Source organism: Artemia sp. Qi Xiang Cuo, chromosome 2 (assembly GCF_049724085.1).
Source record: "Artemia sp. Qi Xiang Cuo chromosome 2, ASM4972408v1, whole genome shotgun sequence".
Lineage (NCBI taxonomy): Eukaryota > Metazoa > Arthropoda > Branchiopoda > Anostraca > Artemiidae > Artemia > Artemia sp. Qi Xiang Cuo.
The window spans coordinates 37,271,416-37,291,151 of NC_142795.1; the positions used below are offsets into that span (position 1 = coordinate 37,271,416).

General features: G+C 36.3%; 1 protein-coding gene across 1 annotated transcript in view; it reads right to left on the bottom strand.

The window, feature by feature from the left end:
• LOC148955194 (cubilin-like) overlaps positions 1-19,736 on the bottom strand; it is a 232,136-nt gene that overhangs the window by 145,474 nt on the left and 66,926 nt on the right. Inside the window, exon 5 of the mRNA XM_089106517.1 lies at positions 16,342-16,556. Within this exon, the coding sequence (XP_088962643.1) occupies positions 16,342-16,556 (215 nt within the window). The remainder of the gene's footprint in view (positions 1-16,341; positions 16,557-19,736) is intronic.

The following is a 19,736-nucleotide window of genomic DNA, read 5'->3' on the forward strand; positions in this document are numbered from 1 at the left end:
GCTTTTATTAATGATTTAGATATAATCATGATTTAGATTTAATAATGATTTATAATCAACGTCCTCATCGATCCTTGTTCGATATTAGTCGTCTAGAAGTTCATCGTAGTAACAATATGCTGGACATTTTTCGTAAACAGTATTCAAATGAAAAGGCTGAGAAGAAAAAAATTATTTTTGTTCACACTGTTCGAATCAATGGAACTAGAAATATTTTTAAAAAGGGGAATTACTTCCGGTCCATTGAATTTTTCAAAGTGTCACAGGTCTAGGACACTAAAATGTAACGTATCTTCTTCGTGTTATGAAAGATGATGAGATTCTTGGCGGTTTTTATGTTTATGAGTTGCAAAAAGTTAGAAATAGTGGGAAGTATCAAACTAAAAAGGTATTAAAGACTCGTACTCGCAACGGTAAGTGACAGTTGCCTGTTCGCTGGCTAGGATATAACTCTGATTTTTATTTCTGGATTGCCACTGAAGACGTTCATAATGGCTAATGATTTTTATGTGACATTCATGTCCAGTCTCTCAGACCCTCTTCTGTGAGGATTTGAATAAAACTAGCGATTTTTTGACAAAATTTTCTCCCGCCATTAAATTTGAGGGAAGGTATGAAGTTGCTCCTGTTGATTTTATATTCAAAAATACATATGATATCCTAAGAAATTATCGAATATATGAGATTAAATTAAGACCCTTTGACTTTTCTGACAAGGGGGCAGTGGCAAATTTTGACTCTGATGATCTATGCAATTATACTATGAGTGAGTTGTGTCGATTTATCCACAAAATCATTGCGTTTCGAAATAAGAGTGGCTTCACATTCAACTATTCACCGGAAAAAAGGAGAATTGACATTACCAATCCATTTGAGAATTAAAAAATATTCTTTAGTGAGGATTTATGTGATGCTCTCGATTTAAAGATCGTATTACTAAAGTAAAAATTTCAGTGGTATGCAGCATGTCATCTATGCAGACTATGCACGCGCCTTCTCATCTGACGATTGTATATTTCTTTACGCATCCTTTGCCGAGAGATCGACAGTTGGTATAGTAATGTCCCCCTCCTACTTATTCTTGAACGAAAAACCTCTAGTGAACCCACTCACTACTACAGTATAAAGCCCTTTCAATACATTCCAGTCAATACTTCATATTTGAAGCTCTGTCAGTTAACATTAAGAAGTGAATTGGATGATCCTCTAGTAAGAACAAAAGGTTTGGCTGTGGTTATATATCGTTTTCGAACAATTCAGTTAGATGGTTAATAGACCTCAATTTGTTTGTCCTGATATTGATTGCTATGTTGCTAATCTTGGACCCGGACAATTGGGTCAAGGAATGGAACATTTCAGGGGTCGTTCGTCAATGGCCAGTTTCGGTTTCAGCCATTGGTTTGCTTAGTCATTTTGCTCTACACTACGACAGGCTAAAAATATATTGCACGGGTTGCTGCGGATTTTGCATCCTCTCGAGTACATGATTGGGACTCTGGGAAGGATTTTCAAGAAAGTGTTTCACAAAATATCAGCCCCAGTGCTCGATCCCTCGGCGAGCGATTAAAATCACGACAAAGCGGAAAAGGTTTAAAAAGAATTAGAAAGTCCTCATAAATCATCAATCTCAACTCATTCTGGAAGCGTAAAGCATCAAACAAGAAAAAGAAAGTAAAAATTGTTGGATCGAAAAAGGACTTCTTTTCCTAGAAATGGCATAGCTACTACGTAAAGAATCTAATCCTTCAGTCAAGTCATCTCTAAGTCTTTTCAGTGCATAAAATGTAGTTGTCTTTGTAAAACATGGTTACTATGAATAATTTTACCCGCAACAATTGCTCACCGAAAATGTCCATTTTCATGTTTATTCCAGTGAAGATTATTTCATAGATTTGACTTCAACATTTATATATTTGCGGGTCATTGCTGAAAAATCGAACCAAGTGCAGCCGAGGGGTTATCCTATGAAAATTGTGTACTTCACAATTTTTTTAGAGAAACCAGTGTAAATGGAAAATCTCTCTCTCTCTCTCTCACCTCAGCAATACTTCATGTCCGAGAACAACAAGTTATGAGTTATTTTGCCTTGGCAATTGAACAATAAGAGCATCTGGAAATAACATCAAACTGCTCGTTCCTCATACAATCACGAACCAACGATATATGGCTACGGGTGCACGTACCTTCACTGGTTCATCATTTATCAATGGTAAAGTTCCTTCAAAACTCACTATATCTTTTGTAAAAATTTCTAGTGTCTTTGGATCATGGGCAAATTCCCCACATAAATTTGATCTGCTGGGTCTTTCATTTCTTGTATGTAAAATAAATAGAACTCCACTCAACAATTTATCTTTTTGATAAAAACTATAATCGAATATCCTATAATCCTACATCGGTATAAACGAAAAAATGTATGCAAAGACTCATGGTATCATTGTATTGGATTTTTCCGGTACTTACAATATGACTATTGTCCGAACGGGTACTGTACGCTTAGAGTGCACCTTCGCCGAGCCATTGGAGAAAAGTATTGCATTAATCTCGTTAAATTAATCTTAAGCCTATTGGGAAATTACCCCTTATGGCAGTGCTCTATTATACTTGGCGCCATGAACAGGAATCAAATAATCAATGTATTCAATTTGGATCCTTACATTTCCAAATACAAATCCTATTGCGCAGTTTAGGATTTTCTCGAGCATATTAAAAGTGTTAACAATACCCTTATCATTATTAACAGTAGCCCATCATCTGTAAAGATGGGGCATTGGCTATGCATCTTTCAAACAAGAAAGAATATTGATTTTTTTTTATCCTGTCGGTCTACCGTATACGTTCTACACACCTCACACTAAACATTTTTCTGAGAAAGTCGAAAATCTGTTATTCAAAATCAGAAACGGGTACAAGATTGATCAACCAAAAGCTGTGGATTTCATGCACTATAATATTTTGTCTTTCGATGTCAAGGGCATACTTACAGTGAGTTCCTCAAAATTTGTGGTGAAAATCCTCGATTGACCTACTTTCTAGTTGAAAATATTCTTTCCTACCTATACAGTATACATTTTGGTGCCCTAAGAGTATAATACTATTAAAATCTATGTAAATTTGTTCATTAATAAAATTTGCATGTACAAAACACTGTGTTGTTTAGATTTCTTTTTCTACGTATTGTTAACTATCGGTCACGATTTCTCGTCAGGATTTAACTTGTATGCATCTTGGTGTGCAAAGTCAGGGTCACATTTTCTACAATATAATGTAACTTCATTTTTATTAAATCTCTTTGTAAAGTCAATAATACTATTTTGATTAATATTATAAAATTCACGTGTTTCAATTTACTTATTTGAAGCAATGTCACATCCAAAATCCGCATATTAAGAATCATTTTCTGTGACAGCCAAATATAAATCCGTATTTTTATAATCCTAGTAGCCGGTATCTTCACAGCGATGACGTAAAAACCAGGCTCTCTTATAATTCCAGCAATTGAAGCGCAGAGAAGGTTCCTCCTACCAAAATAATTTAAAGCTTCAACTATAATAATGTCTTAAATATAAACTGAACTAGTGCTTAGGGTGTTTCCCAATAATACCAAGGTAGCTACTCTCCCATCGATCCAAACTATCATAGTGACAATTGGAGCATAAGAAAACTCTAGTGTAAGAGTCAAAATTCTCTTCAAGACAGGAATCACAGTCTCACAGGGTGACCAGCTGCCCAATGTATGCAAGCATAATGGATATGTGTTAAACATTTTTTCGATGTTGACTGTCTCACCGCCAAAACAAGCTGACTCACGATCAATAAAATGAACGTTTTCTAAGAGGAATGACGTAACAAAACTTGCTTAGACACGATTTCTTGTTGTCTTAGAAAATGGCCGTCTAAGTAGTGGTTAAAAGCAAAAGCACTATCATTTTGTTTTGTCTCAATTAATACATCTATAAATTAAGTAAAAGCATCTGGGCCACGATGTAAAATTTGCATGCAATAGTTCAAAGATGGGGAATCAGTTCCCATTATATAGTTAAGAATTTCTTGAGAAGCTTCCGTTGAAGAGATAATTCTAGAAAATCATCATCTGAAATTAACCAGTTTTCCAATTTTACTAGATTTCGTAAGATCTTTGGTTCTCAAATCCATCCATTTATAATCCTGGCATTACCAATTATAGACTAAGAATCTCGTTAGTAGCAAACATATTCCTTTTTTATAGATTGTTCTCTTCAAAATATTTCAGCATTTAATCTGTCTTGTAATCTCTGTATTTGAAATATATTCGCTTTAGCCGTAAAACATAGCTGTTCTTCCGACTTCAACTTGCTTAATGATATAAGATATCCTTCATACATTGTGTGCCATTCTAAGGCTTGTCGACAACCCTTGTAATTTCCACTACTAGTTTAGGCGCTCTAGGCTCCATTTCGCCATTGCTGGCGCTTTCAATGTCTAATAGTGTAAAAGTATCTATTACTATATCTTTGATGTTGACACACTGAACACTTTTCTAGTACTGAAACAAGATTGTATCATCCATATTACACCTGACCATTTAAAACAGGGGTGTGTCGTGTGACGTAAGACCAGCTGGCCGTTTGTATAGGGATGCCTTTAAAACAGGGTGTGTCGTGTGACGTCACATGGCATGCGTTTAAAATCCTATGGCTAGGGATGACTTTAAAACCCTATGGGAACCTGTCAGGGATGACTTTAAAATCCTGGATAGGGATGACTTGAAAGCCCTAGGAGAATCTGCTAGGGATGACTTTAAAACCATGCCTAGGGATGATTTCAAAGTTATTGAGGGGATACTACTCAAATAGGTGCAGAAACTAGGAAAAGTTGCAAGCCCCTCATCGACAATGATCTTCACGGTTTAACAGCTAAATGTTATTTTGAAGTATCTAAATTGTCTTAAACTTTTAATCCAAATTCTTTTTTTCAGTGTGTACATTAAAACTTAAGTTGTCAGCCCCTCAAATTTTTTAAATTATATATTTCATGAAAGAGCCCAAAACTTGCAATATACCGTTATCGAACCTAGTTGGTAGCATAAAGCTATCTGTCACTTTTCATAATTAAATAAAAAACAAGTTTTTTCAACTGAAGGTAAGGAGTAGCATTTTAAATTAAATCGAATAGAAAGTGTTCGGTTTATCAGGGGGGACTACCACCTCCTCGATACCTTGCTCTTCACTTCAAAGTTTTGTAAGTACTTCAAAAAAGATTCTTATTCCAATTAAACGACCATTAGGTTTCAGGAGACGTTCTTAAAGAATTCGGACAAAAAGTCAAACTTTACCGTAAAGAGCGAGATATTGAGGAGGGGGTAACTACTTCATATATGTAATATTGTCTGTTCATTTTAAGTTTTAATATTCTTTCTTATTTCAAGTTGAAAAAACCTGCATTTTATTTGTTTAATTTCTGATCTTCTTCGAATAATGATACGGAATCCGCCGTCCCCTTCCAAGGGACATCCATTCACTAAAAATTCCACCCAGGAAAATTACCCCTTTAACTCCCCCTGAAAATTCCATCCTCACCGAAAGCTCCCCCACCCCCCTAAAAGAAGATTTCCTGCGGACAATTCCACTAGGAAAATCCTCTTAACTTTCCTTTAAAAAACTTTCTTATTTAATTCCTGATTATTTTTGAAATATTGCCGGAACACCTCCTTTTGTGAAATTTTTTCCCAGATCCTCTCCCCTGAACCCAAACGGAAAGTTTCTCCCATGGATAATTTGCCCATGGAGAGTTTCTCCCGTGGATCCACCCCATCCCCAACGGAAAACTACCCGAGACAATTCCTATTAGGCTGAAAATTTCCTCGGACAATTCTCCCGAAACCTCTTCACATGTAAAATTGAGTCGCCAAAGAGAAGGTAAGCCAAGTAAAAAGACTTTCGTATTGGAATTCTGGAAAATTCTCCACTGTAAAATGTAAAGAAACATATCTTTTTATTGCACTTATTTTGGCAATTTTTCTCTTAAAATAGGTTCTTTTATTGTTTTCGCAGATTATCTCAGTGTTGGAGTTATTAGGAAAACCTGAAAAATGTCTGTAAACAATAGCGCAATCTAAGTTTCCATTGCTAAAACTAAATGTCGTTAGTAAATTATGTGCTGCTACCCCCCCCCCCCAAAAAAAACAGCTGAAAACTTACGGATCCGGTGACCAGTAACAAACAGATAAAATAGTGCTGGTGAGAAGGTAGTGCACAGGTAACACGGCTTATTTGAAGTAGTGATGGGGGGAGGCTTTTCAATTTTTTCCGGTTTTCTTGTGAAGGTATTAAAAGTTTTTTTTTTAATCTATGGAGAGGAGAGAGAAGCTTCGCCCTCTCCCCTTTTGGAACCGCTAACCTAAAGATCGAAACTATTGCTTTTTCTCTTATATCATCATTTATTTATTTGAATTGACTTAGTACAAGTTAAACTTCAGAGTTATCAGTGGGGCCTCTCCCACGCCACTCAGCGCGTCCCCAGGGGGCGGATAGGGGAACGTCCTGTAGATATGCAGGGCACCTCCCGGTAGGGAGGTGCGGACCAAGGGAGGACCCGGTCTCTGGGGGTCTTGAAATATAGGTGGAGCACCCACGTCTAGGGGCCATAAGTTCAGGTGGAGGAGGTGGAAGGACTCTCTGATGTGCACTGGGCAGGGCCATCGGCGTAAGGATACGTCCCGCCAGTCACAAACCTTCTCCCAGCAATGGGAAAATTGCAGGTGATGCAGGACTCCAGAAGAGCGCATTATCGGTAGTAGATATAGCCGGCCCCTGCTAGGGATGGAGAGGAGTGGCTTACCGCCGTCCTGAAATTAGCCAAGAAACCTTTTTCCCTATAAAATATGAAGTACAAACGATCAAGAACGAGAACCAATACTACTGCGTCCGGGGCAACCGACGAAGTTACCGCGTCCGGGGCAACCGACGAAGTTACCGCGTCCGGGAAAACCAACGATCTGACGACCGAGAATCTCCCTTTAACAAAGTTGACAACTCCAAACCCGGAGGCTGTGCTTTCTCCTAAATTGATTTTATCTGTTGGAACCCTGAACGTTAGGACGCTTGCTAAACAAGGCAAAATAGATCTTGTCCTAAGTGAACTAAACCGATATAAATGGGATATTGTGGGACTTTCAGAAACACATCTCCCTAGCACCGGCGAAGAAAGGATCGGCAACACTAGTCTGATAGTGTCTGGGAGAACCGATGGCGTCCATCGCCAAGGTGTTGGCTTTTTGATGTCGACTAAGGCACGAAGATCCTTGATTTCCGTAACGCCTGTGTCAGAACAGTTGATCATGATGCGAATGAAAGGATCACCGATCAACATCACGATCATACAAGTCTACGCTCCTGACTGCAGCAAACCAGATGAAGAGTCTGACAATTTCTACCTTCAACTGCAAAACCTAATTGACGTAGCTCCCAAGAAAGACCTTGTTGTTGTCATTGGCGACTTCAATGCTATTGTTGGTAACGATTCTGCTCGAAATGAAGATGTTATGGGTAAATTTGGCCTTGGACGACTTAACAAGAGGGGCGAACGCCTCATTGAATTTTGCAGAGACAGTGATCTAGCCATTACCAATACTCTTTTCAAACATAGAGAACGTCGTAAGGCGACATGGACTTCGCCGGATGGAAAAACCCGTAATCTCATTGATTACGTGCTCGTCTCTAGACGGTAGAAATCGTCTATGCTAGATACTGTCATCCTCACTGGGGGCGATTTCGACAGAGACAATTCCCTGGTCATGTCTGTACTTAAGATACGGCTGAAATCTTCCGCAGAGCTGAATAATAGACCCCCTCGATTCAACATACATCTTTTCAAAGACCCTCAAATTCGCACAACCTACATCGATGAACTGTCTACTCAAATATCGGACCTTCTTTCTAATATTCCTGTAACTCTGTCTAAAGAGGATATCGATAAACTGGTCACAGACTCCTCTAAGATCATCAGCAAAGTAGCGATGTCTGCCCTAGGAACTAAAAAGGGTGATAAAAAGCCTTGGATAACAAATGAAATCATTTTATTATGTACTGAGAAACGAAAACACAATAACAGGTCAGACAGAGAGAGCAGGGACAGATATAAGCAGTTGAAGCGTGCTGTAGACTAAGCCACCCGTAGAGCCCATCGTACCTACATTAAAGACAAATGTGAACAGTGTGAGGCTGATTTTAAGAGAGGCGATTCATACTTCATGTATAAGAGAGTTCGTGAGCTAACAAGCAAGAAAAACCTCAGTTCTTGTACACTGCTAGATAAAAATGGCTCTCAGATACAAAGCACAGAAGGTATCCAATCGAGATGGATGGAGCATTTCAAAGAAAAGCTTAATCCTGATATCTTTCCAAACTCTGCTGTCCTGGACCTCTTGCCCGTTACTGTCTCAGATCCCAGCCCACCTCCTCTCCGTTCTGAGGTCGAAGATGCCATCCAAGCGCTGAAGACTAACAAGCCCCTGGCCCGGACGGGATACAGGCAGAACTGCTGAAAGTCCGGTGTGAACCACTTATAGATCTTTTCCACAAGATTGTATCCGGTGCCTGGCAAAAGAGTCATTTCCCAACTTCTTGGTGCTAAGCCACAATTGTTCCACTACACAAGAAGGGGTCAAAGGCGGTATGTGATAATTACCTTCCTATTAGCCTAACAAGTCAAACTGCCAAGTTCTTCACCCGAATTATACTCTAATGCATCAGAGCCGTGTCATCATTAGTCATCCAAGAATACCAAGCCGGTTTTCGCCCTGGGAGATCGACCGTTGATCAAATTTTCAATGTTCACCAAATTTTAGAGAAATATCTGGAATTCGGTCGCGGCCTGTATCAGCTCTTCATCGACTTTAGGCAAGCATTTGACCTTATTTGGAGAAATGTCCTATGGCATATCCTCCTTCATTACGGAATCCCACGAAACCTAGTAGATCTTATCAAGGATATGTACTCGAAATTTGGGAGTCGCGTCATGACTAGTGAAGGTCTCACTGACAGTTTCCAGACTTCCGCAGGTTTCCTTCAAGGATGCCTTTTGTCTCCAGAGCTGTTCAACCTTTTCCTCACAGCAGTCTTATCCCTGGTGGAGACAACTTGTGGCGCACATATGTGGTGTTCAGATAGATAAGCTAGCCTACGCCGACGATATCGACGAAATGGCTGAAACACCCGAGGATCTACAAACCGTTCTTAACGACGTTTTCGAAGCCACTAGTTCTTTTGGAATGATCATAAATGTATCAAAAACAAAGGCTATGTGCTGCTCACGAAAGCCACAGGATACAGTTAAGCCAGACCTGAAATATAATGGAGAGAGTATCCAGTGGGTCGACGAGTTCCCTTACCTCGGTAGTCTGATCACCAGCGACAACAGTCTATCAAAGGACATTAAAAGACGTCTCGCCCTCGCGAGTTCCAGTTTCAAGGCCCTTATGCCCATATGACAAAGTAAGGATTTGTTTCTGCGGCTTAAGACATGACTTTTCGATACCCTGGTCATCCCTATCGCAAACTACTCATGTGAAACATGGACACTGAAGGTAAATGACAATCGTCGACTCGCAGCATTTGAAACTAAGTGCCTCCGCCGCATCGCCGGGATCACTTACGTTGATAGAATCTAAAATTTCGAACTTCGCGAGTGCCTTAAAGTACAACGAACAATTATCATGAAGATTCAGCTCCAGCAACTTCGATGGCTCGGTCACGTACAACGGATGAGTCGATCCCGTCTCCCAAAAATCACCTTCGAAGGCCAAATTCACGGTTCTCGTCCTCGTGGTCGTCCCCCAAAAAGGTGGAAGGAAAACTTTGCACCTCACCGCCTCTCGGACCTTCTTCGCCTAGCAGAAGACCGTGAAGCACACAAAAGGCACATCCACGCCGTTACGAAGAAAGAGGCCCCAAGACGACCTTCAAGGACGGATGGGACTTAAGTCAAGTAAGTCAAGTACAAGTTAAAAAAATCAACAAGGCAGACGAAAAGGTAGAACTCGATGCGTCCCCTTTAACAAAGAAAATAAACAAACAACAACAAAAACTACTAAAATGCACACTTCTCAGAAAAAAAGAAGAAAATGAAGAGAGCAGTAAAAATAGCAAAAAAAGAGGGGAACGAGATAAAATTAGCAGGAGGCAGGGATGCTAACCATCAAAACATAATAAATATTAGAATAGCCCGCTAATGTAAGCTGAAAGAATCATCTTCTTTAAATTCTGTTTTTATTTTTGACAAGCGATGGCGATTCAGTTGCTAATTCTGATAACTTGTAACTGTTCGTAATGAGTTAGTTAGTTGCTGTCTTTTACTTAATCTTGATTTCTCATTCTTAACAAACGGGAAAATGATCTTTTTCCAAGCATTTGGTAAATAACAATTTTGACTTTCAATCAAAATTTTTGTTCATTTTAAAAACTGATTTTTATGTTGGAGTTTTAGCAATCAAACCCCAAATAAAAATTGAAAATTTGTATTAGATCTTGAATATCCAGAAATAAAAACGATGTTTTAGTTTCTTAGGTAAACTTTTGTTCTTGTTTTGGTGAGCTCAGAAATGATCTAAAATTCTTATTGATTTATTCTGAACTATTTGTAGCCCTCGTAAATTCGGAGGGAAATTCAACATTCAAATAGTCGGGCAACACTTAAAATAAATATCATTCAATTAAAAATATGAATTTCTCATGATCTGGTGTGGAAATATAGCGTTTTCATTTTTAAACTTACATTTACAATTTTACTGTTATAAAACTCTTTTGTTTGTCTGTCTTTCAACTTGTACCTTCGTAGATTAGGAGGGAAATTCAACAATCAAACACTCAGGCATCACTTAAAATTACAATCAATTAATGCAAAACATGAGTTTTTCGTGATTTGGTATAGAAATAAAACGCTTTCATTTTTACAATTACGTTTACAATTTTTCCGTTAGAATACGTTTTTGATTATGCAGGTTTCAATTTCTAGCCCTCGTATATTTCAAGGGAAATTCAACATTAAACACTCGGGTAGCAATTAAAATAGCAGTCAACTAATGCAAAATATAAATTTCTCATAATCTGGGATTAATGACGATTGATCATGATTATTGATTATTTCACTGTATTGTGAATAATGTGAAATAGCATCATTACACATAACACATTACTGATTATTTATGTTTCAGGGCTTTTTAGATTGTCCCTTGGGAGAGTATATGCATTTAACATTAGAGATTAATGGTAAAGACGAAAACAAGTTAAAATGTTAGAGTTCTGTTCTATAAAAATTTATCATTTCACAGAGCTTTAAGATGTGCCTGTAGGGATTTTAGAGATAATGTAAAGGAAAGGAGAAATCCCAGAAATAAAGACGAAGACGTAATAATTTTATTAAAATCAAGTATCTTGACACGCTAATTGACTTATTATGGACACGTTAATTGACTGTGTCATTAATGTTTCAAGATAACGGATAGGAAGAAGTTAATTGACAACCCCAAATAACGGTTAATTGACAACCCCAAATAACGTTAATTGACAACCACAGTTAATTTACAACCCCAAATAACAGAGAGTAAGAAGACTAGTTAAATGACAACCCCAAATAACGTTAATTGACAACCACAGTTAATTGACAACCCCAAATAACGGAGAGGAAGAAGAATAGTTAAATGAAAACCACAGTTAATTGACAACCCCAAATGACGAAGAAAAATAGTTAAACTTAAATCTGCGTTAATAACTTGAGGCATTAAGACTTTTCTGCTGTTGAACGACTCTGGGGTGGAGGATTCAGCTTTGTTGTCAATTCTGAGTAAAAAAAAACATCCAAGATATTATTTTGACTAACCAAAATGGTATTTGATTTAAAAATGTCAATTATGCTTCCGCATAGTTATTTCTCCTTGCATCGACACGGTTCCAATAGATTATAGTTAAATTAGCTAAAATATCTGAGGATCTTTAGTATCTCAACTGCTAACTTCAGAAATAGTCCTAATCCAGCAATATGAACTTGGGGCCAATTTTGTACTTTGCATCTTCTATACAACATCACAAGACGAGTTAAACTACAGAGAACTAGCATAGGTTGTATAAACAAAGACAGTGAGGCAAATGCCCAACCTGATACCAATGGCGGATCCAGAGGGGGGGCGAGGGATCGTGCGCCCCCCCCCCCTAGTGTAGTCTAAAGTAGTATAATTTATTTAATTACCTCAAGTTTGCGTTAATTAAACTTGTTCCTAACGCAAGTTTATCGGATCAACCTATTTTACGCCCCCGCCTAAAAAATTTTTCGGATCAACCTATTTTGCCCCCCCCTAAAAAATCAGGGATCCGCCCCTACCTGACACTTCACAATATCATCTAGGGACTCGATTAATATAGTATAAGACGAGGCAAATGGAATAATAACATAAAAATGCACGTAGCTTTAGTTATAATACAGTGGAAAATAATTATCTTATTCCCTATTCAATCATGACGGTCATTTATCCTTAAGCATTTTATTAGGAAATGATTCGAGAAAAAGTGATGGCAAAATCATGATCGAAATAATAGCATATATTGATAATAAAGTATAATACTCATTATTCCATATTTCTCTAGGTCTGTTTCCACTTTACTTTGCAGAGTAACAATGAAGCATTAAAGAGCTTTTAGCTTGCTTGGATTATTATTATACTTCGTACACTTTTGTCTCCATGACATACTAGGAAGGCAGTAAGGCTATCAAATTTCAGGCTGCAATTACAATAGTTTTGTGCTTATGATAGCATTATTTTTGCTTTACAACTAATATGGCTAAATAAATCATTTATTACTATAGGTGTAAACTGTTGTGATTGACGGGGACATAAATAATAGTTTTTTTCACGTATATTCATTGGTCAAACATAAAATTTGATTCATATCACCATTTTCGGTTGATTATATTAATTCTTTATTCAGGGAGGACATGTACTCTATTTCTTTGAGAAATTATTCTCAGTCGATTCGCAACCGCAATAATTATATCTGTAGTCAGGTCTTTCAAGTTTTGTGTGAGATCTCTATTAAAAATAATATACAGCATAGGAGGGACTCCTGCAAGGAACATCAAAGAGGCAAACGTAATGAAGTTCATCAAAAGTAAGTGTTCTAAGTGATCAGAAAAAGAGTTTGCCAAGTTTGTTCCAAAATAACGGAGTGGGAGGACAATGACTACACTTAAAACACCGTTAACAACTTGTGGTTTCAACACTTTTATATTCTTGTTATTCTGTAAGTTGCAGGTCTCGGCCTGGTTGTCCATTCTAAGCGAAAACGCATCAAAAAACATGACCAGTAGAGATGGTGTCTGGTTTAAGACTATCAACAATAATTGCGCAGGACTGTTTCTCCATTCAAGAATTGTGTCACGGTTGCAGTATATTATCATAGGTTTAGCTGAAATGTCGATGACCTGAATTGCATTCGGTGCTTCAACTGCTAGAGTAAAAATCAGCGCTAAGCCAGCAATTCGAACTTGCGGCCAGTCCTGTATTCTGCTTCTTCCATATAATATCACAAGCCGGGTTAAGCTACTGAAAACTAGCATAGTTTGTATAAATAAAGAAAGCAAGGCAAATGCTCGACCTGATACTTCACAATACCACCTAGGGGACTCTATTGCTATTAAACGAGGTATATGGAATAAAAGAATAAGAACGCACATGGCCTTAGTTACAGCACAGTGGAATATAATTATCTTATTCACTATTAAATTTTCACTGTCGCGTATCCTCAAGCATTTTATTAGGAAATGATTCAATAAAAAGGCAACAGTAAAAATTAGGATGGAAGCAATAACATAAATTAATAACAAAGTATAGTATTCTGTAAAGTACTTTTCACTAAACATGTTTCCCCTTTCCTTTGCAGAGTAAGAATGAAGCATTAAGAGTGTACAGTTAACTGAGATTATTATTAGATTTTGTGTAGTTTTGTTTCCATGACTTAGAGGGAAGACAGTAAGGCTATCAAATTTCAGGTTTCAATTAAGATAAAAGTACAGATAATACAACATGTAAATGAAATAGTATCGGACAAACCTTTAATTTCTTAAGTTCATAATTAACTACTCTCTTCTAGCAATACAAACATATCAAAATTTATTTTTATCAAAATTAGTTGTGCAGTAAATATATTATTTTGACACCTTTTCTCGAAGTAATTTTTTTTTAAATTGGTTCTCTGTGATATTCCTTTCCAGAGGCATTGACGGTGAATATATCCTTTTACATAATTTAGCTAGAAAGAAAGTAAATACAACAACTGGTGCTTTAATTGTGCTCTTTCGAAATGTAATAAGCGCTTCTGGGGAAAATTCCACTTTGAGGCCTTAGAAGGGCCCCAGAAGGTAACTGTCACAAAACAAAACATGTGATTATGACTAGAAATGGTTTTAAAAAGTGGTTAAGAACATACCATATGTTTTTAAACTAATTATTCAAAAGTGATATACTCTAAAGGAGTTAACCTCTAACAAGCCAACTTCACACAAATTAGAATATACGATTATTGTTCTAAAATGTCAAATATTTTCCTGATTCTGTAGAAAAAGATGAATTATTTGTGCAATAGACTTTGTCTCAGAGGTCTCCTGAAAATTTGTAACTCAATCAATTTGTTTTCTTTAGTTTAATAATTTGCTTAATTGATGCATTCTGTAATTCAGCTTCGTTCCACCATTTTCCCAGAAGGAAGGCAAACGGTTCTTATTTGTTCAGTTTTTACATTTGCCGTTGTTGTGTTACAGAATGTGTATCAAGTAGTTCGTGGTAACGAACTGTGAGTAAGGAGTGACCCGTTCCAATTGCAACCGAAACTCTTAAAAGCAGAATTTTTATCCTAATAGATACATCAAAAGAATTGGCATTTAATACTGACTCCAAATATATAAAATTCATTCAGTTTAGTGTTGCTTATCAACAGCTACTATCCTGTAGCTGTTTTTATTTGTCTTATATTCTTTTTGCGCGTTCAATTTTGGATGGGGAGATATTCCGGGGGAATTGTCCGGGGTTAATTTTCAGCGGGGTTGGGATTGCCTGGAAGATTTTTCAGTGAGGGATTTTTCGCGGGAGAAATCCTCCATTGGATAATTTTTCGTGGGACAAATTCTTCATTTAAAAAAAAATCTGCGGGAAACACTTCCCAATGGAGGAAGGGGTGGATTTCCGGGAGAAATTTTCGTCTGCAAGAAATTTTACTGGGGGAATTTTCAGCGAGGATGGAATTGTCCGAAAGGAATTTTCTAGTAGGGTATTTTATGTGGGAAAAAATTTCCATGAAGAAGTTTTCCTTGAGGAGAGGGAATTTTAGATGAAGGGGGAGCTAGATTTCCCGGCATTATTTGAAAAACGATAAGAAATTGAAAAAAAAAATTTTTCAACTGAAAGTAAGAAGCAACATTAAAACTTAAAACAAACAGAAATTATTCCGCAAAATGGGGGAGGAGGAGGAAACCCCCTCCTACTCAATACCTCATTCTTTACGCTAAGGTTTGACTAATTGTCCAAATTTCTAAAGACCGAATCCTGGAACACAAGGGCCGTTTAATTAGAATAAGAAGCTTTTTCAAAAGAACTAAAAACCTTCAGCTTTATAAGCCAGGTATTGAGGAGGGGTAGGTATTGAGGATCAGGAATTGAGGAGAAATTATTCTTCCTACACGGAATAATTTCTGTTGGTTTTAAGTTTTAATGCTACTCCTTACTTTCAGTTGAGAAAACTTTTTTATTAATTAATTGTACAGACAGAATGCACCTTTAATACAGATGCCAGGAAAACATTTAGGATTTGAGAATAACTTTTGTAAATTCAAATCACTATTGAATTATATGGAGATTTTATGCATTTGGAATGAATCAATGCCTTTGGAGTATATCCTTTTAAAGTAATGGATTTAATAATTGTATTATGATTTTTCTACTGATTTTTAACTTTATAACATAGTCTAAAACTATTTAGTAGTAGTAGTAGTAGTAGTAGTAGTAGTAGCAGTAGAAGAAGTAGTAGTAATGGTAGTAGTAGTAGTAGTATGAGTAGTAGTAGTAGCAGTAGTAGTAGTAGCAGCAGAAGTACTAGAAGTAGCAGTAATAGTAGTAATATTCGGAGTAGAAGCAGTAACAGTAGTAGTAGTAGCAGCGTAGTAGTAGTAGTAGCAGTAGTATTAGTAGTAGAAGTAGTAGTAGTAGTAGGAGTAGTAGTAGTAATAATGGTAGCAGTAGTAGTAATAGTAGCGGTAGTTAGGAGTAATAGTAGTAATGTTTAAGAAAGGCTATTGCATAAAAATTTAAAACATACTTACTGTCTTTTATAAAAGAATATGTTCCAGAAAATATGCGATCTGTTGTATGATTCAGGTCAGTTGTATATCCAAGAACTAGGGTTTTGTATAAAGAAATTCTTGCTCTCGGTGGAATATGTCCACAGTACCGACCTCCAAAAGGTGTGTGTATTAAATCACTCAAGTCTTTACCGTCAGGAACTTCTGAATAAACATCGATATATTCATGGAGACATCTAGAAAAATCATTAATATATATATAAAATATATATATATATATATATATATATATATATATATATATATATATATATATATATATATATATATATATATAAAAAATATATATAAAAATATATATATATATATATATATATATATATATATATATATATATATATATATATATATATATATATATATATATATATATATATATATATATATATGTATTACTCCGTATATAAGGGAGCTAGCCCCCCTTTAATATGCCACTGTTTATGCTAAAGTTTAATAGTGCCTTACTGAAAGTAAATAGAGTGTAGAAAATGAAGTTAATGGGTTTCTAAGTGAATTATTTACTTTCAAAACAGTAGTATAAACCAAAGGGTCACTCCCGACCAGCTTTTTTTGTGGCTTTGTACTGCGGTCAGGTTTTTACGTTTCTTCTTTTTTCTTAAATTGTGAAAATTTTAACAGCTTGTAAATTGTTACGAATAATTTTGAAAACAATCAATTTTGAACATTAGGAATCGACAAAAAAAGAAATTCTTGATGTATGCATCAAACAGTTCGTTGTACCGAAGTGTAAGGAGCGACGCGGCTCAATAGTAACCAAATAATGTAACAATCATAGTTAAAAATATACAACAAGTAATAATATAAATGAATAAATAGATCTTAAAGCGAGTAATGCTTAGATTGAATATAAAATCAAGATTAAAAAGAAAAAATATTTTGCTACTGAAGTATAAATGAAACTTAAAACGAACAGAAATTAAATAAACAATCAATGCAAACAAACATACAATAGAATCAATCAATAAATCAATCAATTTATTCAACCAATAAATTTACGTACGACGAAAACACTTCAACATAGAATCTCTCGTATGGCCAGGAAAAAAAAGGAGTAGTTTGAAGGGATGCGGGAACATCACTATGAATATGATGGAAAGGGAAAGACGCGCACGAAAGGATGCAGAGAGACTGCAAATCAAATAATGGGCTAGTTGGGTTAGTTGTAGAACACTTTGTTTCCTGTATAAGCCTTCTTGTCTTATCATATAACTTAGAAAGTGTTTTCAAAAAAGAAGAGAAAGTTGATTTCACTTTTCATCAAATTCATGGTAATGTTCCCGCAGCCCTTCAAACTACTCCTGTTTTTAAGGCGGATTCTATGTTGAAGTGTTTTTGTCGTAAATTTATTAGTTGAATAAATTGATTGATAATTTATTGATTGATTCTATTGTATGTTTGTTTGCATTGATTGTTTATTTAATTTCTGTTCGTTTTGAGTTTCATTTATACTTCGATAGTAAAATATTTGTTTCGTTTTAAGCTTGATTTTATATTCAATCTAAGCATTACTCGCGTTAAGGTCTATTTATTCATTTATATTATTACTTGTTGTATATTTTTAACTATGATTGTTTATTTAATTTCTGTTCGTTCCGGGTTTTATTTATTTTTTAATAGTAATTTCTGGTCGTTTTGAGGGCGAATTTTAACAGGTATTTGTATCTACTGAGCTTAAGTTTAAAATGGCCTTTACTTTTCTTCGAAAAACTTGTTTTCGGAAAGTTTTTTTTAAATTAATTTTTGCTCGTTTTTGATTGCAAAAAGTATCAAGTTTTTAAAAGTTCCTTATTTCAAAATCAAACTCTTTTTTAAATAATCAAATGTTCATCAAAGGGTCAAAACTGGTATCAAAGTAACAATATCAAAGTGAAAAAATGGATATGTGTCAACCTCGGAGTTTTTATTATCTGATGTTTGAACTATTTTTAACAAAATGGCTATCTCACAATTTTTATCGGATATCGGACCGGATGCCCTTTGAAAAAGTGGGATGTGGGCTATATGCCTATTGATCACTTTTGACTCTTAAAAAAGAACTAGATGTATCAATTTCTGATAAAATGAGCAAACTCCAAAGTTAATACAACCAACCCTTCCGCAAAAACCTTATATTCTAATAATAGGCAACGTACATAAGTTACAATCCTTGCCCCCGGGGCTCTGGAGGATATCTCAACCCCTAAGTTCTGATAGTGTGAATTTTAAACCATTTTTAACAAAATGGCTGTTTCAAAATTTTGATAAGTTGAATTTGGGGGGAAATAAGCACAAGGAGGGGGGCTTGTTACTTTTTGATCGCTTTCGATTCTGAAAAGGGGCATAATAAATTTCATTTTCCGGTTGAATGAACTTCCTCCAAAGTATATACGACCACGCTTTCCATAGAAGCTTTATATGTTAACGATGGCCTGCTAATATAATTTACAGCCCTTTCCTCCGGCTGGGGGATTCAAACCCGGACCGTAGCTGTTTGAAATTTGGACGACCTTGAAAAAATGGCTAACTCCAAATTCTGATCGGAAGCATTTAGGAAAAAATGGCCTGGGGGGATGCTTGCTGTCCAATTATTCTTGACTTTTAAAAACGGAGCTAGAACTTTAGATTTAAATCCAATGAGCCTTTTCCAAAGTCTATACGATTACCTCTTTGATAAAAAAAACCTTACATATGAACAATGGACAGCTTGCACAACTCACAGCCCTTGCCCTGGGGCAGTGGGAGGTTTTGTCAAACCCCGAGCCATAATTATTTTAATTACTTAAACTTTTGATTATTTTTGACATAATGGCCATCTCAAAATTTTGATTGGCTGCATTTGGGGAAAAGAGGGCGTGAAGAGGGGGGGAGGCTGGCTTGGTGCCCTCCAATTACATTTAAATCTTAAAAAGAGCACTAGAAACTATTGTCTCCAATTTAACGAGCCCCTCCGAAGTTTATAACACCACCAAAGTAGAATGCGCCTTCTGGATTCTATCGATGCCCTAGGAAAACATTTATATGGATGCTCTACACCTTTTCAAAGAGAGTGAGTATCCCCTCGCATGGCCTTATGGATTTGGGTAGATTATGTTCCTTCCTATGCTATTCTATGGATGCTCTACACCTTTTCAAAGAGAATGAGTATCCTCTCACACCTATACTTCCTTGGTACCTTTCCAAGCAAAGTGATCAAAAAAATAAAAACACGTCTTTAGCAACTTCGTTTATCATGATTGGGTATAAGGTTTCAATTGCACATGGAATTACACAAGAATATACAGGGCAGTTTGACGTGCACATTGCAAAAAGCGACCAATCCTTTACCTATAAAGTGAACAAACACGTTTTGAGAGTAT